This window comes from Sceloporus undulatus, chromosome 1 (genome assembly GCF_019175285.1).
Source record: "Sceloporus undulatus isolate JIND9_A2432 ecotype Alabama chromosome 1, SceUnd_v1.1, whole genome shotgun sequence".
Classification (NCBI taxonomy): domain Eukaryota; kingdom Metazoa; phylum Chordata; class Lepidosauria; order Squamata; family Phrynosomatidae; genus Sceloporus; species Sceloporus undulatus.
In genome coordinates this window covers 170,011,459-170,038,529 of record NC_056522.1, presented here as the reverse complement: position 1 = coordinate 170,038,529, position 27,071 = coordinate 170,011,459, and the positions used below count along the sequence as shown (strand labels likewise).

The 27,071-nt window shown below is 42.6% G+C and overlaps 2 protein-coding genes across 3 annotated transcripts in view; one reads left to right on the top strand and one right to left on the bottom strand.

Moving 5' to 3' along the window:
• Nucleotides 1-15,829, bottom strand: part of NUDT15 (nudix hydrolase 15) — a 17,947-nt gene extending 2,118 nt beyond the window's left edge. The window contains exons 1-3 of one of the 2 annotated variants that reach the window (XM_042471580.1): nt 15,690-15,829; nt 8,172-8,432; nt 5,511-5,703 (exon numbers count right to left, since the gene is read on the bottom strand). In XM_042471580.1, coding sequence (XP_042327514.1) covers nt 5,511-5,703; nt 8,172-8,432; nt 15,690-15,805 — 570 coding nt within the window. In that variant the 5' untranslated portion in view covers nt 15,806-15,829. Of the gene's footprint in view, nt 1-5,506; nt 5,704-8,171; nt 8,433-15,689 lie in introns of both variants that reach the window. The other variant, XM_042471573.1, reaches the window with a different exon arrangement.
• A 6,050-nt stretch (nt 15,830-21,879) lies between these two features.
• ITM2B (integral membrane protein 2B) overlaps nt 21,880-27,071 on the top strand; it is a 35,763-nt gene continuing 30,571 nt past the window's right edge. Inside the window, exon 1 of the mRNA XM_042471616.1 lies at nt 21,880-22,235. Within this exon, the coding sequence (XP_042327550.1) occupies nt 22,077-22,235 (159 nt within the window). The 5' untranslated portion in view covers nt 21,880-22,076. The remainder of the gene's footprint in view (nt 22,236-27,071) is intronic.

The following is a 27,071-nucleotide window of genomic DNA, read 5'->3' as shown; positions in this document are numbered from 1 at the left end:
ATAATAATAATAATAATAATAATAATAATAATAATAATAATAATAATAATAATTTGTATCCCGTCTCTCCCTGTATTGGATCGAGGCAGGTAACAACAAACAAAAACAATAAAATCAAACATGAATATCAATAGATAAAAGCATAACAGGACATATTAGATACTAGTTTCCCAATCTCCCTCCCACCCTAAAATACCATTAAAAACAATTCCCAATAAAATGGTTAATAAAATAAAATGAGATCAAAGTCCGGTGGGTACCACTAAACAAATGGAGAGGAAATTCTGAGGAGATCAGTTTGGGAAGGCCTGCTGGAAGAGATCCGTTTTTATTGTCTTTTTAAAGGTCTCCAAAAATGTTAGATGGTGGTGAAGAAGCTTGTTTTTGATAAGAGATTGCATTAAGCTGGTTTGTTTTTCTTTGAGTGGAATTGGAAAGTGTGTGTGTTTGTAGAGAGAGTTCATGTTACATGAATAGTAGCCAGCCAGACTGGATCCTATCTGACCAGAGAGATGCAAGCTTGTTTTTGATATTTTTTAAATTTACAGGCAAGCAGTTTATTTTTCAATATTTTGTTTTTATTTTCTGGCCTCAAGATGCTCTCATGGGTTTTTAAAATGAAGTTTAAGTTGTGCCTTTGGGAATTTGTATATGTTTTTTAAATGCAATTGTTTTTAAGTAAAGACCAAAGAAATTTTTTGTTTTGGAGCATTGTGCTTTTGAGGTTTTTGAATTATAAACCTGCAATCTTCTGATTGGCAATCCAGCTAAATTATTTTTCCAATTAAAGTTGATAGGATTAGTGTGTTAGGCCTGAATTCTTTTGAAGCCTGGAAAAGTTAGGTTTTGGTTTTGCAAGGCTATAGCTGTGCTAGGCTGAAACAGCTGTTGTAATCATGAGCATTCGCCTGAGGTCATGCAAGGTTTACTGCTGCCTGGCTAGAATTAGCTTTTGTATTTTTATTTTTTATTTTTTGAGTTTTAAGTTGTGATCCATGAGTTTCCTGGCCTATTGAATTTTTGCTTTTTTCTGAATATTGTGTGCTGATTTTGGCTTATTTCAACTGCTAATTTTTGAGGCCATAGCTTTTGTATTTTTGAGCTCAAAGATGTCTGCAAAGTCTTGCCAATATCATGTTAAATTGGCTTGTTTTAAATCATTTTTTTTGTTCCTGGTTTTAATTTTTGATTTTGCTCTTGCATATTTTGACTTGTTTTGATTATTGATTATTGACTGCAATAATTGTTTGTTTTTTGTTTTAAATTGCTGGCCTAAAGTTTTTGAAATGATTTTTTGTTATAACAAATGCTGAGATATTTTTAAGTTTTGAGAATGGCCCATCCAAGAGGTTTTTGATTTTGTATATTGTTTTAGCTTGAATTTTTATTTTTATAATATCTAAATATATTTTTGAAAGCACCCGAAGTGTTTTTTTTGTGATTTTGGAACCCAGAGATCCAGAATATAATTGTTATATTCTGGTTAATTAGTGATTGTCAATTTGATTCACAATCATTGAAATTTATAATTTTTGTTATTTTGAAAAAATAACATGGCGAGCCAGTTGATCCTATGTTGAATTATTATGTGGTTCTGGAATGGAATAAGGACGATATGAAAGTATTAAAGAAATTGGTATTCTACTATATTATAGCAAGAGAAGATTTGGAAACATTTTACAAATTCAAATTCTGGTTTCCACTGCCAGACGTAATCAAAATTAATCAAGTTAAATTCAAGCCAGCATGTGTGAAATTGTATCCTAATTCCAAGCTAGAATATATCATTTTGGCCTGAGAGGAGTGACTAAAAAAGAGCATGAACTGATTTTTTTGAGTCCTGAGTAAAAAGCAAAGAAGTCACTCTATCAGTTTTGTTTTTCCTGTTCCCTGTTCTGTTGTCAAACTGTTGTGGATTCAAATGAGATAAAGCTGTGAGTACATTGGGTCAGAGTTAAAGTTTCATATTCAGTATGTACATATAAATGCAGTCTGTAAAATTAAGGTTACATATGTATTTTTTTTAAAAAAAAACATTCAAAAGGTCTAAAGATGCAGACATAGATAAAAACCTAAAGCATAAAGAGCTCAGGGTGACCCAAGAATGATCCAGGGGTCTGTTGTTAGTTAGAGTTAGCAGTGAGACATAAATTCTAGAAGAGAAATATCTTAGCAAAGTCTATATGAGAGGGGAGTTAATGAAATGTGGCTAAAGTATACCTTTAATGTATTCATAACATTCTAATAACTTGTCAATTAGTATTTTTCAGTGTTTTTGCTTTTCCTTTGCCTGAGAAAAGGGGGGGCCACAGATAAAGACAAGAGGAGCGAAGTTTAAGCCCCACTTACAACCGGAAGCTGAGTGGGCTCTACTTCGCCATCAATCAAGAAAAGCTAGGCTGCACCTTTCCAGGACTTCAGGTGCTCTACGCCAGCTCCTCTGAAAGAAAGATTTCAAATGTTCTCTATCACCCCTTTTCTCTTTTATGATTTCCTATATGTTTGTTATAAGTGATGCACAAAATAATAATAAGAATACCCATACAGGTGCATGTCCCATTTTCACACCCCGGAAGTTGAAATGGGCACCACCTTGGACTTCAATCAAGTTTGAGCTGAAGCTCCATCAAAATATTTTTTTCAGAGACATTGCCTCTTTTTCTTGTCTATATTCCTTGTTTGTGTTCTTTATTCATGTTTCTGTTTGTTGTCTGAGGTTTTTATAAGTAATTAATGCTAAAAGTGATAAAGTTCAATCATACATATTCTCAAATCAAATCACATCCCAAAACATAAGCCTACATATACATGCACATATGTTCCTGACATAAGCAATAAACATATGATTTTCACAATAAAATAAAGCAATCCTATTGAAAAGAAGAAATAAGCTCATCAAGCTCCATGATCAAAGACATAATTGTGTTTGTCGTCAGGATTCCTATTGTTAACTGTGGAATTGGCATAAAATTCAAGTCAAGCATGGTAAGTTTTTTCTCAGGACGCTCTTTGAAAGGAGGGAGACTTTTATACATCTGGAGATAGTCTTAAAGTGTGAAGGCCAGATCTATTCTGATTAAATGGCATTACACAACAAGAGCTATTCCATAGTGATCTCCCTGAGGAAACGTGAGATGGAAGATGCCCCTGGAGTGGAAGAACATCTGAAACATGGCGACACCCTGGGCATTCCTATTCTGTTATGAGGGCAGTCCAGAGAAGCATAGTAACAGTTGCTTGGCAAGAGTCTGTAACATCAGGCTAAAAATTATAGTTTCTCAATGAGAGGTGATTCTGACAGCAGATACAATATTCTTTATAGTGGAGTTTTCCTATTAAATCATGAAACAAATACACAATACATCACTATTAGAAGATTAGCTTGGTGTCAAGAGTAAACTCCAGAGAATCAGATCCAACAAAAGCAATGAGAATATGTGTGTTTAATTAATGCTATACACTGTCTTTCTGAAATTGGACCGACTGGAAGATGTTATTGCCTGGTGATGGTAAGAATATTAATATTTTGGTAACTGCTAGACAGGTTTGTTTTGTTCTGAGTTTAGAGTGTCATATAAACATAGTTAATAGTTGATAGTATCATGCAATATGAATATTGATGAAGCATCAAAAGGGGGGAATGTGGTAGAAATTTCTTTTTGAAATATAAAAGCTATAGAAAGATGGAGTCACCTTTGTCAGCCAGAGAAATGGTTTTTGAAATAAAGGCTTGGAGTTACTAGAGGAAAGGAATAGTGAGTGCATCTTGACCTAGATGGAAGCTGGCACCAGTAAGAAAGACATAACATAAACTACTGAGATAAGGATACATAGTAGACATTCAGAAGCAAGGTTAGAAGGAGACTACTGAATTCCTACAGGAGGGGGTAAGGCGTGATGATGCAGTTTTAATGTATGCATGTATTTCTGTTCTGATTGTAAGAATTCTATATGTTTAAATTGTAATTAGCCAATCAGGTGTATCGAAGAAGCTTCTTTGTCTTCAATAATATAAAAAGAGCCATTTTGTCTTGTTCGGGGTTCTCAGCTTTTGGAACTTGAATTCCACTGAGTTCAATGTTTTCCTTTGTCGACAAATGGAAATAAACTTATGGATTTTCAATTATTAGGTCCTCTTGCTAATCCTTTTGCTCTGCTAATCCTAGAAATCTAAGTTTCCTGAAATTTCTGTTACAGTGGATCTCATCCAGCAGGTCATTCCAGATTTTTGGAGTGGCAAGAGAGAATGTCCTCTGGGAAGTCATCTTCAGTCTAGTTCTCTCTAACAGCAGTAGGTTCTTCTCAGAGGACCTGAGAGTGCAGGAAGGATTGCATGGGAGGAGGCGTTCCCTCGTAAGCTAGACTTTATAGGTAATGCAGGGCTTTATAGGTAATGACCAACACCTTATACTATGCCCGGAAGCTAATGGGCAGCCAGTGTAGGGATTTTAAGACAGGTGTAATAGAATCAAATTTGGAACTCCCTGTCACCAATCTGGCTGCCATATTTTGGATCAATTGCAGCTTCTGAACGTGGCATGAGGGTTGCCCCATGTAGAGTGCATTGCAGAAATCGAGATGAGAGGTTACCAGGGAGTGTACAACTGTTTCTAGGTTTTCCTGCTCCAGGAAGGGTCGTAGCTGGCGAATCAGCCAAAGCTGATAATGGATGCTCTTGGCTGTCGCATCCACCAGGGATGACAGCTGAAGTGACGAGTCCAGGAGCACCCCCAAGCTACGGACACAGTCCTTTAGAGGAAGTGTGACCCTGTCCAGAACTGGAGAGTTTATCACCATACCCGAATTGGGATTGCCTATAGTTAGTACCTCCGTTTTATTTGGATTCAATTTAAGTCTCTTTTCCCTCATTACTGACTTCCGACAGTCATTCAGAGGAGATATGCCATCCTTGGTCACTGAAGCAGTCCGAGACATGGAGAAACAAATTTGGGTGTCATCAGCGTACTGATAACACCCCACCCCATGTCTCCAGATGATCTCACCCAGCGGCTTCATGTGAATGTTGAATAGCATTGAGCATTGACTTGACAGGCAGCATGAGGGTACATACAAGTACCACTGTAATTAATGAAGCTTACTCCAAGGTAACTAGCTAAATCATTGCAGCCCTTCATGGCAGGCAGTATAAAATTTAGATTTCTGATTTCCACTTTCATATAAGAGAAGTTGTGACAGGAGAAACAGAAAACTGATCTTAGAGTCACAGAATACAGAGCTGGAAGGAACCCCAAGGGCCATCTACTTCAACCTCTGCTATACATAAAATACACAGTTAAAGTGTTCCTGAAAGACAGCTATTGGATCTCAGAGGTGGGGTGGAATCTAATGAAAGAGAACCCTCCACCTTGAAGTCGTCCATTCCATTCTCAAAACAGCTTCCATCATCAGCCAAGTTCCTCCTACTTTTTAGACTGAATCTTTAAAAGTGTACAGAGACTTTTAACTAATTAACATTCAAACTATGAAGATTAAAATAATAGCCCACTTTCATTTTTATCCGGTTCCAGATTTTTTGGTTCAGAGTCATGATTCATATCGACTTCTCCTTTCATTAAGATAGTCACGTAGTGGTAATTATTCTTCAGACTAACAGCATTTACAGTGGAAGCAAACCAGATATTTTTAAGGTGTAGAGCTGCTTCTTCTAGGGTCTCTCTTTCTGCACATTCTGTAAAGCTTTCACTAGAGAGAAGAGGGGAAAACATTAAGGAAATATGAAATATTAGTCCTACTAAGGATTTAAAATTATGCCTTATACCTTAAAAGAAGGTCCACTTTATGGACCAGCCAGCAGTTGCTGGGTTCGCAAATTGTGACTGTTTCCATCTTGGTGGCTCCTGACTATGTTCAGTGTAAGAAGGATAGGAGAGAGGTGCTTCTCGAATTCTCTTTAAACATACAATAACGTCCAAAATCCACAAAACAGGTGAGCCAACATGGTGGTTTGAGATTGGACTATGACTGTGAAAACCAGAGTTTGAATCCCTGATCAAGCAAGGAAACTGACTGGATGATCTAGGACAGTGATGGCCGAGTGCCCAAGCTGCAACCCAAGACCCACTTATTTATTGCAAAGTGCCGTGTCCCTCTGGCTTTCTAGTAACAAACTCTGGCAAACTCTGTGCTTCGGCGATGGCACATGTGCCCACAGAGAAGGCTCTGAGTGCCACCTCTGGCATGCGTGCCATAGGTTCGCCATCACTGATCTAGGACAAGTCACAGTCTCTCAGCCTCAGAGGAAGGCAAAGTCAAGACTCCTCTGTACACATTTATTGGACCAACCAAAATGCACAAAATACTTGATGCAAGCTTTGGAATCTCCATTGGTTTCTTCATCAGGCAAAGGAATTGAAAATCATACAGGAGAAAGAAAAATATCGTGGAAAAGAAAAGAATGGTCTCTGCCTAAATGGATAGTCCTCTGTACCAGTGCTGTAGATTCAAGTTGACTGAGGTCCAAAACACAGTGCAGAAGTAATCCAGTTTGAGACCGCTTTAACTGCCCTGGTTCAGTGCTAGGGAATCCTGGGAACTGTAGATTGTTGTGGCATCAGAGGCTCTCTGACAGAGAAGGCTCACTGTCTCACAAAAGTACTGTTCTCAGGATTCCCAAGCACTGAGCCAAGGAAGTTAAAATGGTCTCAAAATGGATTATTTCTGCAGTGCATTTTGGACCTGACTTAGACTCAAGTGACTTGACTTGGACAATAAATGTGTCACTGGCTTGACTCAAGTGGTGACTGTTATGTTTTGAGCAACCCACTTGCTGGCCTAAATTCATCCAGAAGCATCAAATGCATTAGACAATGGGGTCTAGTGGTTTAAATCTACTCAGCAGGCTGTCCTGATGCACATCAGTGGATCTTTTTAAAGCTTTTGAAAAGCTTTAGAAAACATTTAGAAGGACCCTTCACAAGCCTGCCCCCACACATCCCACCACCCTCTCTTTTCTGCTAAAAGTTGACTCCCAGACTTGGGACTCGACTTAGAATCACAGAATTATTGAATCACAGAGTTGGAAGACTCCCCTGCCATGCAGGAAATCTCAATCAAAGTACCCCTGTGACAGATGGCCAACTAGCTTCTGCTTAAAGGCCTCTGAAGAAGAGTGTTCCGGTTCCTCCTAATGTTGAGCCGGAATCTCTTTTCCTGGAGCTTGCATCCATTGCTCTAGGTCCTAGTCTCTGGAGCAGCAGAAAACTAGCTTGCTCCCTCCTCAATATGACATCCCTTCTAGTATTTAAACAGGGCATCACCTCTTAACCGTCTCTTCTCCAGGCTAAACATCCCCAGCTCCCTAAGGCGTTCCTCATAGGACATGGTTTCCAGACACTTCACCATTTTAGTCGCCCTCCTTTGGACACGATCCAGTTTCTCAATGTCCTTTTTGAAATGTAGTGCCCAGAACTGGACACTGGACCTGAGACTTGAGGGGAGAGACTTGAGAGGTGACTTAGGAGTCAAAGAACTTAATATATCACTGCTGTATACCATCATGATGCTGAGAACAACATATTGAAAAAATATAGGCCTTTGGCTCTGATGTCGCCATTTTTATTTTCTCCTGTATGGTTTTTAACCCCTTTGCGTGATGAAGGAGCCAGTGGAGCTTCCAAAGCTTGCATCATGTATTGTTATTATTATTAAGCTTTATTTATAAAGCACTTTAAATTTACACAGCGCTGTACATACAATCAAATTAAAAATGGATAAAATAAAACAAACCTGCCATTCTAGGTAAAACAATTAGAAGTTAATACATATTCAATTAAAAACAATAAAATATAGCAAACAAACAGGTTACAATAAGCATACAACAATTGTGTAATGTCTGGGTGGGCCCTATAAAAGTATGCCTGTTTGGTGGATTTGGGATGTTGTTATTGTCCTTAGCTGAATGGCCACAAGGGCCACACGTTCCCTTACTCCCAGTGTTCCCCAAACTGTGCTCTTTAAGGGAATTTTGGACTTCATCTCCCAGAATCCCAGACTATTGGCCAACATGGCTGAGGCTTCTGGGAGCTGAAGTCCAAAATCTCTTAAAGGGCAGTTTGTGGACCTCTGCGTTAGAAACTGGCGATAAGCTCATTGCGCATGTGCGCTGCTTGCGTCCCAGCGGCGTGAGAAGTGACGTCACCGCTTTGCCTTACCCGAATTCCAAGTGTCCTCCGGGGAGCTGGAAGGACCCTCGCCCGACAAGGCTCCTCCGCTTGCCCAATAGGACGCAGCCAGGGTGGGCGGGGCTGGTCACGACCACGCCCACCCCGACGCCTGGCCGCGCGCGGTTCTCCATCCTGCGGGGGAGGGGGGAAGAGGCGGTGGAAGGGCTGCTCTTCTGGCTGTTCCTCTCCCCTCCTTCCGCCACTTGGGATCCCTGACCCGGAAGCACTCCTCCTTCATGGCACTCTTGGCTTTTAAAGAAGCAAAGGGTGACTAAATAATGCAGTTCAACACCATGGCTCAATGCTGTGGGATTCTGGGGTTTGTAGTTTGTTGTGGCACCAGAGCTCTCTGACAGAAAAGGCTAAATATCTCACAGAAGTGCAAATCCCAGAATTCCCTAGCATTGCGCCAGGGCAGTTAAAGTGGTGTCAGAAAAACGCAATACACATTTACATCCACATACTTACATACTTTAACATAACAATTAATATTGGCACACGTTTACATTACAAACTAAACACAGAAGAAACAAAAATCAACTTCCAGAGCTCTGTTCTGACATTTCCTGTCCAACTGCCTTTAAATTTACTAAATCCCACTTAGGCCCAAAACACACTGCAGAGATAACCCAGTTTGAGACCGCTTTAACTGCCTTGACTCAGTGCTAGGGGATCCTGGGAATTGTAATTTATTGTAGCACCAGAGAAGGACCAATGTCGCACAAAACTACAGTTCCCAGAATACCCTGGTACTGAGTCAGGGTGGTTAAAGCAGTCTCAAACTGGATTATTTATTCTGCAGTGTGTTTTGGATCTTAGTCTCAGCTATTTTAGTACAACTTCTCCTTCAGTTTTTATCATATATCCAGCTCTCTCTTTGCACAGCTTTCAATTTAGCTTCACTTTCAGGTTTCACCCAGCTTTCATTTCCACGGTAGTTCAATGAGGCCTAAGAGCTCTCTGGCTGAGGATTCTAAATGCCTCTCCTTAAACTGCAAATCCCAGGATGAAAGAGGAGGCAGCCAGAGCCGTTAAAGTGGAATAGCAGTGTTATAAGAGTGTAGTGCGGTAATTATACTTAATTTTGCTTTCACTTTTTATTCTCTGACTGCAACCTTCTTGTAATTTACAAGAAATCAAGCTTAGCTACTCAACATAAACCCCAAATATACAATACAAAACAAATATACAATACAAAAACATCCGTGTGTGTACCTTCAAGTTGGGATTTATTTTGGCAAGGATTTCTCCATACCTATTAATAAAATCAGATAGCGAACCATTCCTTCACAACGTAATTCCATGGAAGCAACTTCTTTTAATCTAATCAACAGAAGAAGCAAGAACTAACTGTACCTCTGGAGTTTAATACAACTCCAAAGTTTTTCTTTGGTGACATCTCCTCCAAACTCCTAGGGAGTGCTTCACTGTGGAAAAATTACACACTAGATATACACTACAATTGTTTACCTGTTTTTTTTTCCCCAAGGGAGAAGTAAGAAATTAATGTATTGTGTGTGTGTGTGTTTTGTTCCTATTATTTGTTATCTTTTAAGTATTAGCACAGTAGCCCCTCCACATTTGCTGAGGTTAAGGGCACAAGATCCCCATGAAAATGGGAAAGCTGCAAATTAAAAAAACAAACACCTTTTTTTACCTGAGAAAACACCTCTAAGAATTTCTAGGTCCTCCAGGGCAATTCTGTGGTCAAGATCTGCCAGAGGTTGACCATGAAATTGCACTGGAGGACCTACAAATACCCAGAGAAGTGTTCTCGTCCTTCAGTGTGACTTTTGGTGGAAATTGATAATAGATTCACATTGGAGGGCCTAGAAATTCCTAGAGAGAACATAATTAAATCCGTCAATAATTAAATCTGCAAAAGTCAAAGCCGCAAATGTGGAGGGCCAGCTGTTTTTTCTCAGACAGTTCAAAACTTGTGCTTATGAAACCTGTTCACTAATATTAAAAACTGGTATGATATACATCTTTAGTGCATGGAATGTAGTTCCACAGGTACAATGGGAAAGTAGTAACATGATTCATGGAGTAGCCACAATGCAGGCGAGGGAATGAGCTGTATGCTGTGTTCCTCCCATATGACCTAGATCTTCTAACACATACAGACTTTTACTTTGGTTCTCATCAAATATCAGTAAATATAAATCGAACCTTTCAGTATATATCAGCTGTGGAATTTCTAAGACACATAAGAGGGATCTACATGTTAGCATCATCTCACTTTCTTTAAATTTGATATTAATATGAAGTGTCATATGGGTTCTTCCCTTGTTTCCCTGTACTTAAGGTTGCCATAAGTCAGGACGTCCAAACCAGGACAAATGTAGGACAACATTTTCAAATGTAGGACACTTTTGTTTTTTTACATGGAGGAACCCCCCCCCCACTCCTTCCCGGCCTCTGAGGGGACCGAGGCCTCCTCCTCCTTCCCGGCCTCTGAGGGGACCGAGGCCTCCTTCTCCTTCCCGGCCTCTAAGGGGGACGAGGCCTCCATAGAGGCCGGGAAGGAGCCCGCGGGGCCGCCTGCGATCACAGCGATTGCAGTCAGTCTCCTCACTCCTTCCCAGCCTCTGTGGAGGCCGAGGCCTCCTCAGAGGCCAGGAAGGAGGGAGGAGGCCACAGGGAGGCGGGGAAGGTGGCGTGGCCATGCGCAGGAGGCGCCGCCTCCACCTTGCCTCCTCCACCCCAGGCCTTGCTGCCCTCCTCTTCCTCTGCCTCCTCCGCGCGGCCATGCGCGATGGAGGAGGAGGAGGGCAGTGAGGCCCCGCGGGCCGCGGCCAACCCGGCTGCAGCTGGGGTTGTCCCAGTTTTTGGCGGCACCCGGGATGGGTGGGCCCAGTGCCGCCAAAACTGGGAAAATCCCGGTTGCAGCTAGGATATGGCAACCCTACCTGTACTGTCAAGCTCCTATACCAATATTGTTATATGTAACATTATTCAACAGGAGGGCAGACATGGGGACTTTGACCCAAACAGACAGGCCAAAATAAAGCTGCTTTGAGTCACTTTGGAAGTATGTTATTTAAATGCTGCATGCGTCTCAAGAGGCCGGAAGCTGCGCCAAAGCCACATTCCAGTCCTAAGGATGAGCGCAGTTTTGGCACAGCTTCTGGCCTCTTAAGATGCGTGTGTCATTTAAACAGAATACCTCCAAAGCGACCCAAAGCAGTTTTATTTTGGCCTGTCTGTTCGGGCCCAATGTGATTGTGACTATCTGTGATTTCCCCCCAAAAGCGATAGACCTAGGGTTGCCATAGCACGCCCCCCCCCCCAGGCCAGCCCGGTCTTGGGGGGGGCCCCTCCCGTCACGGTCCGGTTTGGGCCCCCACCCGTGCCTGGCCCCCTGTTTGGGGGCCCGCTACAACCATCGCCGCTGCCGCTAATGCGGCTGCTGCGGCGCCAACCCACCTCCTCCTCCAGCTCGCCTTCCTCGCCTCCAAGGCGAGGGCTTGAACACTGCCCAGCCCAGGCCTCAGTAGGGGCCAGTGGCAGGCGCGCTCGCATGCGCGCGGAGGGAAGTGGGGCAGGGAAAGCGAGGCCCTATTCCCTTCCCTGGCTTCCTCCGTCGCCGGCGGAGAAAGCCAGGCAGAGGTTTGGGGCTTCGATTCAGCGAGGCCCCACTCCCTTCCCTGGCTTCTTCCGTCGCCGGCGGAGAAAGCCAGGCAGGGGAAAGAGCCTTTCCTCTTTCTCCTACTCCTTCTGCCTCCTCTCCTCCTCCTTTTCTTCCTCCCCTTCTTCCTCTTCTTCTTCCTCCTCCTCTTCCTTTCTTCTTCATCTTTTTCCTCCTCTTCTTCTTCCTCCTCTCCTCCTCCTTTTCTTCCTCCCCTTCTTCCTCTTCCTTCTTCCTCCTTTTCCTCCCCTTCTTCATCTTCTTCTTCCTCCTCTTCTTCTCCATCTCTTCTCCTCCTCCTCTTCCCCTCTTCCTTCCCTTCTTCTTCCTCTCTACTTCCTCTTCTTCTTCCTCCTCCTCTTCTTCTCCTCCTCTTTCTCCTCCTCTTCCTCCCCTTCTTCTTCCTCTCTACTTCCTCCTCTTCTTCCTCCTCCTTCTTCTCCTCTTCCTCCTCCTCTGCCTTTTCCACTCTTCCTCCTCTTCAATGCCCAAATGTGCTGTTTGGAATGCGGGAGGCAGGTTGGCCAGAAAGGGAAGTCCATTTCTGCCATCTGTCTAGGAACAATGTCAAAATGTCCTCCATTTTGATCATGCCTAAGAAACATGCATTTCTATTAACACTTTTTAAAAAGCATCATTTTTTTTGCATGTCCTCCATTTTTACAAAATATGTCCTACATTTGAAAATTTTGTCCTACTTTTGTCCTACATTTGTCCCAGTTTCGAGGTCCAGAATTATGGCAACCCTAGATAGACCCCATCCCCTGGGGGAAGTACTACAAAGAGCAGGTTGCTCACCTGTCAACTGTGGTTCTTGAAATAGTTATCTGTGAATTCACATTTGCGGGTTTGTTCTGCAGCAAAGCCAAGTTGAGTGTTTTGGTGGGAACCCTGATCCTTTCCTACTTCTCTGGAGCACTCCGACTCTTTCTACTCAGTTCCCATTTATTGTAGTGCAGAGAAATCAAGGATAGGGCAGGAAGAAGATTGTGTGAGTTCAGATTACCTCTTGACAAACCACAGTTACAGGTAAGCAACCTGTTCTTCTTCGTGGACTCTGTGGCTCAGACGTATGGATGTTTATCAGACCAAATGTGGGGTAGGGTGAGGGAAAATGTCATTCCCATACAGAGGAAATTACTGCTGTACCAAAAGATCTATACTGTCTTGCTCTAACATCCACTCTGACTATGATGTCAAACGTGGAGGCCTTTATGCAGGTTTCTGTAATATGCTAACAAGTGAAAAAAAAAAGCCATGCCCATGTAAAAAACCAGGGCTCTCCTCATATCAAGAGTGTGTCACATATGTTCTTAATTTGTAGCTGGTGACAGAAAGAATACTGGTAGCACAATGTCTTGCGATTAAATTATGATACAATCTAGTCTACCTTGTTGAAGTGATCCACCAATATTATTATTTTCCATGTGAGTAAACCACATGTTTACTGGCAGATCTTTTGCAGTGGTTGCAGGAGGTCAGACTTCATCTCCTGTTCCCTTATCTGTTGGAGTTCCCCAGGGCTCTGTTCTGGGTCCCCTTCTGTTTTCTCTCTACACACTGTCCTTAGGTACAGTAAATTCATTAGCTCTTTGGTTTTTCCTACCATCTGTATGCCGATGACACCCAGTTGTATCTTTCCACCCCCAACCTTTCTCCAAGGCTTGAACAGCAAGTTTCATCATGTCTCACAGCTGTCTCGCAGTGGATGCGCCATCGGCGTTTGAAGCTCAACATGTCCAAGACGGAGCTTCTTGTCTTTCCTCCTAAGCCCACCCTTCAACACTCCTTTTCTGTCTCTGTGGACAACATTTCTATTCAACCAGTCCAGCAAGCCCGCAGTCTTGGTTTTATCTTTGATTCTTCTCTGTCATGTATCCCTCAGATCCAGACCACAGCCAAGGCTTGTAGATTCTTTTTATACAATATTGCCAAAACCCGACCCATATCTCTCCGCCTCTACTGCCAAGATCCTGGTTCATGCCCTAGTGGTCTCACGACTCGATTACTGCAACATCCTCCTGGCTGGGCTTCCTCTCTCTCACCTCCGTCCTTTAATTTCTGTCCAGCATTCAGCTGCACACATTATCACATCCACCCACCGCTCTGACCACATCTCTCCTGTGTTGGCATCCCTTCACTGGCTCCCACTCCCTTTCCGTATTCAGTATAAGGTCCTGCTGTCAACGTTTAAAGCCCTCCATGGGCTGGCCCCTCCCTACTTGTCAGACCTTCTTTCCCCTCACCTTCCCACTAGGGCCCTCCGTTCTGGTAGTCAAGGTCTGCTGTCCCAGCCCAGGATTTCCTCTGCCCCATCTCAGATTCGCCCCTTTTCACTTGCTGCCCCTCACTCCTGGAACCTTCTTCCCCCGCGAGCAAGAGCCATCACTTCCTTAACCAGCTTCAAAACGGAGCTGAAGACCATCCTGTTCAGAGAAGCGTTCCCAGGCATTGCATAATTGTCACTTGCTATTTGATGTTCTTTTGTTGTCTGTTTTATTGAATCATTTCCTGTATTGCTATGTATTTTATATGTATTATCTTACTAGACAGGCCCCTTCCCCACCACCACTCCCTTCTCCTTCTGTGTCGTATCTTTTTAGATTGTAAGCCTGAGTGCAGGGAACCGTCCAATTAAAAAGATTGTATGTACAGTGCTGTGTAAATTTACAGCGCTTTATAAATAAAGGTTAATAATAATAATAATAATAATAATAATAATAATAGTGGCAAGAGTTCACAGGATTTCCTCTTGAATCTACAGAGGACTATTTGAAGGTTGCAGGAATGAACAATAGGTTGAAAATGAACATAGAGGTACTTAAACCTTTTAAGAAAATCTTAACCTGCAGATCTATGCCCCAGGATGATCCTCAAAGGGTGTACAATGTGCTGTAACAGCCACAAGTTATACCTTTATAAACTTATTTTTAGTTAGGTAGGCTAGAAACCCAAAGACATCAGCCAACTGTACAGATATGGCTGTATGACCTCTTTTCTCTAGGAAGATAAGGAAATATTTCCAGTTATTAAGGAAAGATTTTAATATAAACAGCTTTCCTGCTGCTGGAAAAAATATTCTTCATGTGATGAGGGTGTGAGGGAGGATTTATCATTCATGGTGTCAAATGCAAGGTGTGAACATCTGGGTTTAGGACTGATGCTGGGATATTAAGATTGGCTGAGATGGGAGACTCCAGTAACACAGAGAACCTTGCACTAACTAAAAAAGAGCAAACCAAGATTTCCTCAACTACCATAGAGCTATCAGATTACAGCTGGCCAGATTTTGTTGGTGGCCGTCAGGTAGAAGAAAATATAGAAATACAGGTATACCTCAGTTAACAAAGTAAATGAGTTCCTGGACTTTACTTCTTTAACAGAAACTTTGATACTAGAGGTAAAATGGCATGGAAATAATAGGGATACATTCCTATACCACACAAAAGAACTGCAGTTCAACAGGTTTCAGCAAACTTCAGCAAACGCATATTATGCACACATGAAATAAACAGGTCAGGTAAAAAATAATTCTGAATCTTCTATAGACCACTAAGGTTTCTTCCTAAATGTATGCCACTCTTTTTCCCCCTTTCTTTTCTCATGATTTCCATTTTGGTGGCAAAACTTACAGATCCATGATTTTTTAATATGCCAGGATACCTGGAGAGGCTGCTTAATCCACTTTCCCATGTTCTTTCCATTTTGCTCCTCACACATGCTCAGTAAGTGGTTCTAGAGGTAGTTGTTTACCTTGCCTGTTGTAGGTAAGCATACATAGGCGTTTATCAGACGAGGTTTCTGCAGCTCATATCTGGAGCTTCTGCAGATTGGGCCATTCGCATTGACATGATAAGGAGAATGTATTGTCATACCTGGTGACTCTTCTGTTGCCCTTCCAAACTGAGAAGGAATCGAATTGAAGGAAGTCACATGATGTGGATTCAGGGAAAGCGGAGTGAGTGCAAATTGTAGTTCCACACCGGTGCATACCATGGGGGATTCAATTATTCGAATTGGGACCCTTGCACATGCCCAGTGGGGCCCTGAAGGCATCCTGAACCTTTGCACTTCCGGGGCTAAGAAGGGAGCCATGCGAATGCTAGCCTCACCTGAATGACAGCTGCCCCTTTTTTCTTCCTCCCTTAGTTTCCCTTCCCTGGCAGCCAAATTCAAAGGATCTTCTGTGTCACAGCCCCAGCCAATTCATCCATATCTACATCTATATCTATCTGTATCTATCCCAGTGGTCCCCAAACTGCGCCCTTTAAAGGATCCTGGACTTCAGCTCCCAGAAGCCTCAGCCATGTTGGCCAATAGCCTGGGATTCTGGGAGCTGAAGTCTAAAAGCCCTTAAAGAGCTATATCTATATCTATATATTATCTACAACCAGCCTCCTGTCATTCAGTTGGCTTCTCTTAGGTTGCATCCACACTGGGGAGATAATCCAGTTTAACTCCAGTTTAACTATCTTGGCTCACTGCTATGGAATTCTGGGAACTGTAGTGTCCAGAGACATTGAGCCTTCTCTGCCAGAGAGCTCTGGTGTACATGTGTGTATATGTGTGTGTGTGTGTGTGTGTGTGTGTACTCTTGATTCTGGTGTGTGTGTGTGTGTGTATGTATGAGTGTGTGTACTCTTGATTCTGGTGTGTGTGTGTGTGTGTGTATGTATGAGTGTGTGTACTCTTGATTCTGGTGTGTGTGTATGAGTGTATGTGTGTGTATGTGTGTGAGATAGATGTTGAGATTGACAGGAGGATGGATGTAGATGTGCATGAAATTGACATTGAGCCTTCTCTGCCAGAGAGCTCTGGTGTATATGTGTGTGTGTGTGTGTGTATATATATATATATATATATATATATGAGTGTGTGTGTGTGTGTCTGTATGTATGTATGTATGAGTGTGTGTGTATATGTATATATATATATACATATATATATATATATATACACATATATGTGTGTGTATATATATGTGAGAGTGTGTGTGTGTGTATGTGTGTGTGTGTGTGTGTGTGAGATAGATGTTGAGATTGACAGGAGGATGGATGTAGATGTGCATGAAATTGACATTGAGCCTCCTCTGCCAGAGAGCTCTGGTGCCTCAGCCAACTAGTAACCTAAATAATAATAATAATAATAATAATAATAATAATAATAATTATTATTATTATTATTATTATTATTATAAAAATAAAGTATTACTATGATGGGAGTTGGAGTTTGTTGTGGGGTCCTTGACTCGAGGCTATGGAATTCTGGGAGTTCCATCTCTCCCTCCATCCTCATGTTTCATTTCCTTCACATCTATTTTGCAAACATTAGTATACATCCTTTGGATAGATGTACATGAGGATGAAATGGATGGGGCTCTGACACAGGATCCCTTTGAATTTGGCTGCCAGGGATATGTGTGTGTGTGTGAGAGAGAGAGAGGCAGAGAGGGAGAAAGCGCTGCTAGCGTGGCTACTCTGCCGGGGAAGAGGGGGGAAGCAGAGAGAGAGAGCTCCAATGGAGCCCTGGTTGCCTTGAAAGCAAAAAGAGCCACCGGAAGTAAATGGGGCACATTTCAGCAGGGCATCATGGGAGATTTGCAACCTGGGGGTCTTGCGATCGTGTTCAGGATTGGGATTCCACACCAGACCAATTTGCAATGAGTTCGAACTGAGCCCCAATGTGAATTGTGTCAATCCACTTATTTAGCGAACTCGCCCAATCGCCACAAAATGAGGAGTCAGTAAGGATTCAGTTCGCAAGTCCCATGCAAGGGGCTCACATTTAAAGCTACCAGGTATGAGAATACATTCTCCTTATCATGTCAATGCGAATGGCCCAATCTGCAGAAGCCCCAGATCTGAGCTGCAGGAACCTCGTCTGATAAACGCCATAGTTGTAGTAGATCACCTTGACTAGAGGACAATCCCATTCTTTCCCAGGCCAAGCTTTGTTTCTTCGATGCTGCACTTGCTGTTGCAACCCAGCGCAAAGAGTTTGTGTTTTCCTAGCTCTCCTTCAGTATTCCTGTAATGCCAAAAAGTTGCAAAAAGATTTTCAAGCTAGATAGAAGACAAGAAAATGGAGGCTGGGCTGGCCTCTTGTAAAATGACTTTGCAAAAGGAAGCTTCTTTGTCAGAGGTTTTATTAACTGAGGTATACCTGTATGGAGATTTTGGCTGTGTCCAGCATTACAGAGAAGCATCCCCCCAACAGCAAATTAGCCTTCTTCCCTTGGAGCAAAATAGCACACAGTGGGCATTTTCTTATCTAGCACCAGAGTGAATTTAAAGACTGAGTTAATTGTTGTACCCAAGGTCCTATAACTTTGCTGCATAAGCTTACCTTGGTCTGTTTTAATATACAAGAAGGACTGTATTCATTAGGTTAAATATATGCTAGGAAAACATAATTGTTCTGAAAGTTGTCACTGTCAGCATGCGAAATGGCAGGGTGTGTACCACATGGCACCTTAAAATTTATGCATGTGCATTTACGTTCCAGTGCAAAAGAGACAAGATTTTATACAGATACTACGCAGGTTTCACTTCTAGAGATTATGGAATAAGCTTTGCATTCAAAAAGTAAGTTCAGTCTCTGTCATTTTCAACAAGGGTTATGGAAAACTCTTGCCTGAAACTCTAAAAAGATGTTGCAAGTCAATGTGCTGAGGTAATATGATCAGTCATCTAAACTGAATTAAGGTAGCTTTCTAGGTTCTTGACACAGGCTGACACTGTTAATAAATAATAATTATTTATTTATTTATATCCCGCCCCTCTACGAGATGCAATTGGGGCGGTTTACAACATTAAAATATGCATTCCCAAACCATCATTCCCACCCCAACCCTTAAAATACAATTAAACAGATTAGGCTTAAAACATATATAGTTTTATGGGTGGAAAAAAGAGACCATGATTGATCAAGCAGCTGCTGCTTACTTTGCCTCTGTCCAAGCTCACAGCTCTTGATCATGAGTCATTTTGAATTCTCAAGCAAGACAGACAGAGATCTACAAGAAGGAGATATTGCTATCTCCTACCACAGTCTAGAGCTTGGAATTTATCCATGTTTCAGAAGATAAGATTTCTTTGCTTTGCAAAACTGTGATGTAATTTTCTCACCCTTTTAATCATTAACAGGCTTACCTTATCTGTAACCTTCTCTTCCTTGAAGCAGCCTGGGAGGAATTAAAGACATTTCTTGGGCTATGTGGCCATATTCTAGAAGAGTTTATTCCTGACATTTCACCAGCAACTGTGGCTTGCATCTTCAGAGAATGCATTCTCTGAAGAAGCCAGCCATAGATCCTGGTGAAAAGTCAGGAATAAACTCTTCTAGAACACGGCCACATTGCCTGAAAAACCCACAAAAAACTATGAATACCAGCCAAGAAAACCTTCGACTTCACATTTTTACTGTGTAGATGCAAGTTATCATTCTCTCTCTTCTAGAAACTGAGGACCAAGAAAACAGCAGGTATAAGAACACCACCTCTCTATGCACACAGCCTCTCATGTAGCTGTTGTTAACTGCCCTCAGGTTGGCCCAACTCATGGTGACCCTAGGAATAAAATGACTCCAAAACTACCTATCCTCTGTTGGTGGGTGGGGAGGGAGGTATCAGCCTCATTGCACCAACCCTAAGTTAAACTGTGGGTCAAACCCTGAATTTGTGTGGAAAGATAAGTATCTTTGGCCAAAGAGTTTATTTTCCTTCGTTTTTCTCCTGAACAGATCAGCCTTGCCATCTATCTCAGTGGCAAACAAGAACAACTTCATTAGGATGAATTAAAGGATTTATAGACTTGCATAACGACAATACAGAGGGTTACATGCTCACGTGTATGGAAGAAGAGCTTCCATGATCTCAACAGGCAAAAGTATCAATGCAGAGTTAATATCAACCAACCATCAGGTATTCAGTTTTTTTCTGGTTTTTTTGGGCTATGAGGCCATGTTCTAGAAGAGTTTTCTTCCTGACGTTTTGCTACATTTTTGTTACACTTTTGTTACAGTACCCCACTCTCTTCCATGCCAGCATTCTCTGAAGATACCAGCCACAGCTGCTGGTGAAACATCAGAAATAAATTCTTCTACAACACGGCCTCATAGCCCGAAAAACCCACAAAACACTATGGATGCCATCCATGAAAGCCTTTGACTTCACAAATATGGTATTCATTACATCAACATTAATTAGTCCATGTTACATAAATGTAACACTAAATTATGCTTTTCATAGTAATTCTTAGCAGTCTCACAGCAGCTGCAAGAGTATCACTTAACACAGCTGACTAGCCAAGGTTGTTTCTACCTTTTTTTGGATCTATCTCCACCAGCAATATGGAGCTTTGGTTCACTATGGTTTCAAGCTCATGGCCTTTAAATGTAAATTTTCTTCAGCTATGGAAAATTAGTCCTTGAGAGTATCTAGTCTGACCCCAGCCATAAGGGAATTTGGGAATTCTGTCTGAGCTTTTAGATGAGTTTATTGAATTAGTGATGGGTCTTTAGGATTTTGCTTTCACCTCAACAGCAGAGGTCTTGCTGACTCACTGCTGTGTCCTCCTTGACTGTGTTCATCCATCTGGCATACGGTCTCCCTCTCTTCCTACTGCCTTCTACCTTTCCAAGCATCATCGTTGCTAGTGAGTCCTGCCTTTTCATGATGTGGCTGAAGTATGATAGCCTTGCTTTGGTCATCTTGGCTTCTAGAGAGAATTCAGGCTTGATTTGTGCCAGGACCCATTTGTTGTCTTTTTACCTGTCCACAGAACTCTTCTCCAGCGCATCTCAAATGGAGAGAGATCTTGTAGCACTCAGAGGATATTCAGGGGTCGCTGTGTTGACCATTTAACACATACAAACAAAAATCTATCAGTGATACCTTTATTGTCTGACCGAAATGAACCATATACTTGTTGCAAGCTTTCAAAGCTCCATGGGCTGAATCCCTGCCTTGTGTCAGTAATGGGCTGGATGAGGAAAAACAAACTCAAGCTGATTCCAGAGAAAACGGAGGTACTTGCCATAGGTTCCTTAGGTGGATTATTTCTGCAGTGTGTTTTGCCTCTATATCCCTGACTGAGCCTTTGTGCTAAGATTGGTTTATCTCTATCATAGCCTTGAGTTAAAAGTCAAAGATATAGCTGTGTAGAATCAGTCTGTAGAGAGATCTTGTAGCACCTTTGAGACTCACTAAAGGAAGAAGTTGACAGCAGGAGCTTTGCTACACTAAAGTCTACTTCCTTACCTAATAATAATAATACTGTAATTTTATTTCTTACCCATCTCTCCTCATGGCTCGAGGTGGGTTACAACAAAGTGCATCTGAGGAAGTAGGCTGAAATCTAGGAAAACTCATGTTGCCAAATTCTTTCTTTCAGTGAGTCTCAAAGGGCTACAATATCTCTTAGCAATTGAGTTAAAAGGAAAGAGGTAGAAAATCCTATATTAATGGTAACCAGATATATATATATATATATATATATATATATATTGCTTCCACGGAGATCTGGGCCCATATCTTCCAATACCGACAAAATATGTTTTGAAGACTGTTTGGAAATATTTTTTACAAAGTAGCCAAATTTTTTGCTCCTTCCGTGTTTGTCGTCTTCTTCTTCTTCTTCTTCTTCTTCTTCTTCTTCTTCTTCACCTTCTTCTCCATCATCATCCTCTTCTTCATCACAAGTTTCTTCTTCTTCATCTTTTTCATCTACTCCTCCATCTTCTTCTTCACCATCATCATCATCTTCTCCTCCTCCTTCATTGTCATCATCTCCATCACTATCATCTTCTTCATCATCATTTCCCCCTTCATTCTCCTCCTTGTCCTTCTACATCACCATCTTCTCCTTCATCACCATCTTCTCCTTCTCCTTTATCGTCATCATCTTCTTCAGCTCCTTCTTCATCTTCATCACCTTCTTCTCCATCATCATCATCTTTTTTTCATCATCTTCATCTCCTTCTTCACCTTCTTCATTTCCTCCTCCTGCAGGCCCTTCCCTTCCCTGCCAGAGCCTCCCCCTGCTCCTCCTCCTCGGTAGGGCCTTGCTGGCACCTGGGCGAAGAGGAGGCGGGTCTGATCCGTGAGCCTGCTCCTCCTTCCCTGAGGCTCTGTCTTGTTCCAGGGAAGAGAGAAGGCAGGGGCTGCTGGTGAGTCCCAGAGAGAGAGACCGCCTTGCCTTGCCTTGCCTTGCCTTGGGTGCCACTTGCTTCCCGGAGCCTCCTCTGCCCCCGCCACCAGCGCCATGGTGAAGGTGTCGTTCAACGCGGCCTTGGCCCAGAAGGAGGCCTCCAAGAAGGAGGAGGACGAGGAGGACGAGGAGGCTGCCCTGGCCGAGAAGCAGGGCAACGGCTACAGCAGCAGCAGCAGCAGCCAGGTCCTCATCCTGCCCCCAGAAGCCAAGGTCAGGGGGAGGGGAGGGGAAGGGAGGAGGAAAGGCAACCCTTCTTCTTTTTCTCCTTGTTCTTCTTCTTGAGGGAAAATGGAGGCTCCTCCTCCTCCTCTTCTTTGAGAAGCAAAGGCCTGGTTTAAATTGGGCTGGGATTAAGCCCCTTGTGGAGCTTTATAGGAAAGAAGGGGACACAAATGAGACATCTGCACTGAAGAAATAACCCGGTTTCAGACCGCTTTAACTGCCCCAGACACAAGGCTATGGGGATTCTGGGACCTGCAGCTTTGGTCCCTCCAAAACACACTGCAGAGATAATGTGATCCAGTTTGACAGTGGTTCAAGTGCGCTGGCTCAGTGCAAGGGAATGCTGGAAATTGTAGTTTGTTGTGGCACCAGAACTCTCTCTTTGACAGAAGATGATGATGGAGAAGGAAGATGATGAAAAAGAAAAATGACGATGATGAAGAAGATGGTGAAGATGAAGGAGAAGGAGACAATGAAGATGATAATGAAGGGAAAGAGAGAAGGCTAAATGTCTCACAAAACTACACTTCCCAGCATTCCCTAGCACTGAGCCAGGGCAGCCAAAGGGGCCTCAAAACTGGATTGTCTATTCTGCAGTGTGTGTTTTGGATCTATATATCCCTGAGCCTTTGTGCTAAGATTAGTTTAGTAGTTCTATCATATCCTTGAGTAAAAGGAAAGAGGTTGAAAAATCCCAAATTAATGATAACCAGCTACACACATTTTTTGGGGGGCCATATCTTCAGTACAATACAATACAAAGCCTTTATTGCAGTCAACAGACCACCACCAGGCAATGCAAAAATTAAAAAAGAAACCAGACAATACAAAACCAGGCAATGCAAAAAAACAAAAAAAGAAATTCCCTAAAACATTGAGCCAGGACAGTTAAACCAGTCTCAAACTGGATTATTTATTTTGCTGGAAGAAGGAGGCTTTGTTTTGGTCTCTCACTCTCTCTCTCATAAAGCTCATGAATCTAAAATGGCTGACAGGCATAGAGGCTTTAAATCTCACGTCTGTTACAGACTGCCAAAATAAAGCTGCTTCAGGTCTCTTTGGAGGTACTGTATGCTGTTTAAATGATGCATGCACCCTAAGAATCCGGAAGCTGCACCAAAGCTGCACTCCAGTGCTTAGGAATGGAGTGTGGCTTTGGCGCAACCTCCAGACTCTTAGGACCCATGCATCACTTAAATAGCATACCTCCAAAGAGACCCGAAGCAGCTTTATTTTGGCAGTCTGTAACAGGCCTCAGTTTCTTTCTGCTTGGGTTTATTTTAGCTAGGCAGCACTTGGGCTTGAGAGTATTCCTTCCCAGGGCAATTAAAGCAGTCTCAAATTGGATTATTTATTTTGCAGTGTGTTTTGGACCTAAAGTTAACTGCAGGGGAGTCCTAAGTCATGAAGGGATAGTCTGGGATGTCTAGATGGTGTCTGGTTAAAAGGCAAAATAATAGCACACTTTTGTAAACAGAAGCACTCTATGTCTATAGGACTTTTACCAGGTGACCAGAATGATGTAGATTAAAGAAATATACATTCGTCCCTCCAAATTCGCTGGGGTTAGGGGCACAGCACCTCAATGAATGTGGAAGAACCGTAAATAACAAAAACATGTTTTTACCTGAGAGAACACCTCTATGGGAACCCCTAGGTCCTCCAATGGAACTCTGTGGTCAACATCTGACAGACATTGTGTTGTAGGAGCTACAAATGCCTAGTGGAGGGTTCTCTCTAGAAATATACGAGTGTTTCCAGCTTTTATTTGGTAATGTCTGAGCAAAGGCACATATTATCCTGACCTTTGAAACTTGCTGGTTTCTTTCTCAGCGAAAGATCAGGGTGACATCCTAACCACAAAGGAAGACAAGGCACCACAAAATGTAGGACATTACCGAATAAAAGCTGAAAACACTCATATAAATATAAATTCATGGTTCTTAGTCATGCTCGAAATGGAAGACATTTTGGAATTCCTCCTGGACAGAAGGTTGAAATGTAGGACATGTCCTGGAAATGGAGGACTGCAGGTCACCCTGGTGAAAATGTAAAAATCATACAGGAGAAGAAAAGTTAAGGTGCTGGAGTCATGAGCGTCCATCCCATTTCAAATGTTTGCCTAAGCTGGTGCTTTCCAAATTGTAATTGCTTATATGAAACTATCAGTTTACTTGAGGTAACTTGAGCTAAGTCCAAAACATAAGATGGATGAAATTTTTACAGTGTAACTTCCCCTTAAACTCTCAAAAGTCAATCTTGCTGATTTCAGAATTACAGTTTCCAACTTGATCCCAAGCAAATGAACAAACTGAGTAAACTGCTCTTGTTTATATCTGACAAGATAGAAATATTCTGGCACTTTCTTCTGTGGTTCTGCTTTTTCAGACTGAAAGTTATAAGCTGCAACCACTGCGGCAAAATGAAAATAGAATGCATGTACATCTTGCTTTTGATCTGAAAACATCATTCTCTGTGTCTATAAAGCTATGCACACTGGGCTTCAAGACCTGGCCAAGTTTGTTTTAATAAGTTTCGATTTAATTATTTAGCAGATGAACCACATTTTCTATTTAAAATGGAGGAACTTTGAAATCAAGAAGATACAGTGGTACCTCGGGATACGAATTACCCAGCTTACGAATTTTTCGGGATACGAAAAAATCCCATAGGGATTTATTGTTTCGGCTTACGAAGGTTTTTTCGGGTTACGAAAAAACCCCGGCGCTGTTTTAAATGGAAAGGCCGCCACCGGAGGGCAGCAGAGAGCTATTTTTTCCATTAGCGCCTATGGCAATTCGGGTTACGAAGGTTTTTCGGGTTACGAAATTAGCCGCAGAACGAATTAATTTCGTAACCCGAGGGAGCACTGTAGTATTACAAGATGGTCACCATTTATATATTATTAAACTGTACAATTTGATCTGGTTGGTAGGCTATATCTGGGTGTGGACTACAACTAAGAACTAGTGTAATGGCTAAAATGTGCATTAGGGTGGTCAGAAGCCTCTTTCTGTGTGGCCTCCAAAGAGCAGTGCTACAGAGAGAACAAGTGCATGCACCCTACATAGGGTTGCCATATCCCGCCTGGGGGCGGGACTTTCCCGGTTTGGGGCGGGTCCACACAGCTCAGCGAGGTCCGTTCCTTGCTTGGCTTCCTCCGCCAGCGACGGAGGCGCCCAGGCAGGGCCAAAGGGCCTTGCCACCTCCTCCGACCCCTTTCCCTGCCTTGCCACCTCCTCCGCCGGCGAGGGAGGCGGCCTGACAGGGGAAAAGGGTCTCGCCTCAGTGAGGCCCCTTTTCCCTCCCTTGCCGCCTCCTCCGCCAGCGACGGAGGCAGCCAGGCAGGGGAAAGAGCCTTTCCTCTTCTTTCTCCTCCTCCTCTTCTTCTGCCTCCTCTCCTCCTCCTCCTCCTCCTCCTCCTCCTCCCCTTCTTCTTCATCTTCTTCCTCCTCCTCTTCTTCTCCACCTCATCCTCTTCTTCCCCTCTTCCTCCCCTTTTTCTTCCTCTCTACTTCCTCTTCTTCCTCCTCCTCTTTTCCCCCTCTTCCTCCTCCTCTTCTTCCTCCTTTTCTTCTTCTCCTCTTCCTCCTCCTCTGCTTCTTCCACTCTTCCTCCTCTTCTTCTGTTTTTTGGCCAGAAAGGGAAGCACATTTCTGCCATCTGTCTAGGAATAATGCCAAATGCCCTCCATTTTGATCATGCCTAAGAAACATGCATTTATATGATTTTTTTATAAAAACCATCAATTTTTTCACGTGTCCTCCATTTTTTAAAAAAGTGCCCTACATTTGAAAAATTTGTCCTACATTTGTCCTGGTTTGGAGGTCCTGATTTATGGCAACCCTAACCCTACATAAATCTGGCAGTGTTGGAAACCCCATCCACTGTTGACTCTGACTTTGCTTCCCATTGCCAGAGTCTCTGATGTTCAGTGGTGGTTTGTGACTGATCAGCGGGAACACAGTCCCAGTTGGGTTTGTGAGCTGTCTGTGAAATTATCCCTGGGGAAATTGAGATTTTGACAGAAAGAATAGTTCCCTTCTCCGCCCTAGATATTAGCCAGTGCTTAATTCAACAGCATTTTGTTCTGAGAACACACTGGACTGCAACACACTTCAGGTGTTTAGGTGACATAGGCGATACAGTTTTATCCAGACACACCTTACTGATTTACATTCAGTTTACATTCAGTTCATTTACATTCAGTAGTTCCATACACCTTGTAGTTTCTTTTGGAGTAAAGTTAGAATTCTAAATTCAAGGGATCTTGAAACATTCCTGCCTTATTCATAAAACATCTGGTATGGTTTCTTGGGAGTCTCTTGGTTGCAATATTTTTTATTTGCAAAGGTTAAATCAACTACGGTAATCCTTCCAATGTTGACTTTAAGCAGAGGCTAGATCAGGGGTAGGCAACCTTTTTGAGCCGGGGGCCGGGTTGCTGTCCCTCAGACAACTGGGGGGCTGAAGCTGGGGGGTGGAGTTTCCCCCCTCTGGGGCGGGGCCGCATGCTGGGGGTGGAGCTTCCACCTTCCAGGGGTGGGGCCGCATGCTCCACCCCCGGAGTGATAACAATAATAATAATAGTTCCAAGCATGGAAACTACTACAAAGCAATTTTAAAAAAAGAAGAAGAAAGCATGCACACTGTCTCAACCCAGAAAGGCACAAGGTGCTGAGAGGGGATTTTGCACAGAGAACACCAAGGGCAAGTAAATAATAATAATAATAATAATAATAATAATAATAATAGTTACAAGCATGGAAACTACTAAAAAGCAATTCAAAATAAAAGGCAGAAAGCATGCACACTGTCTCAACC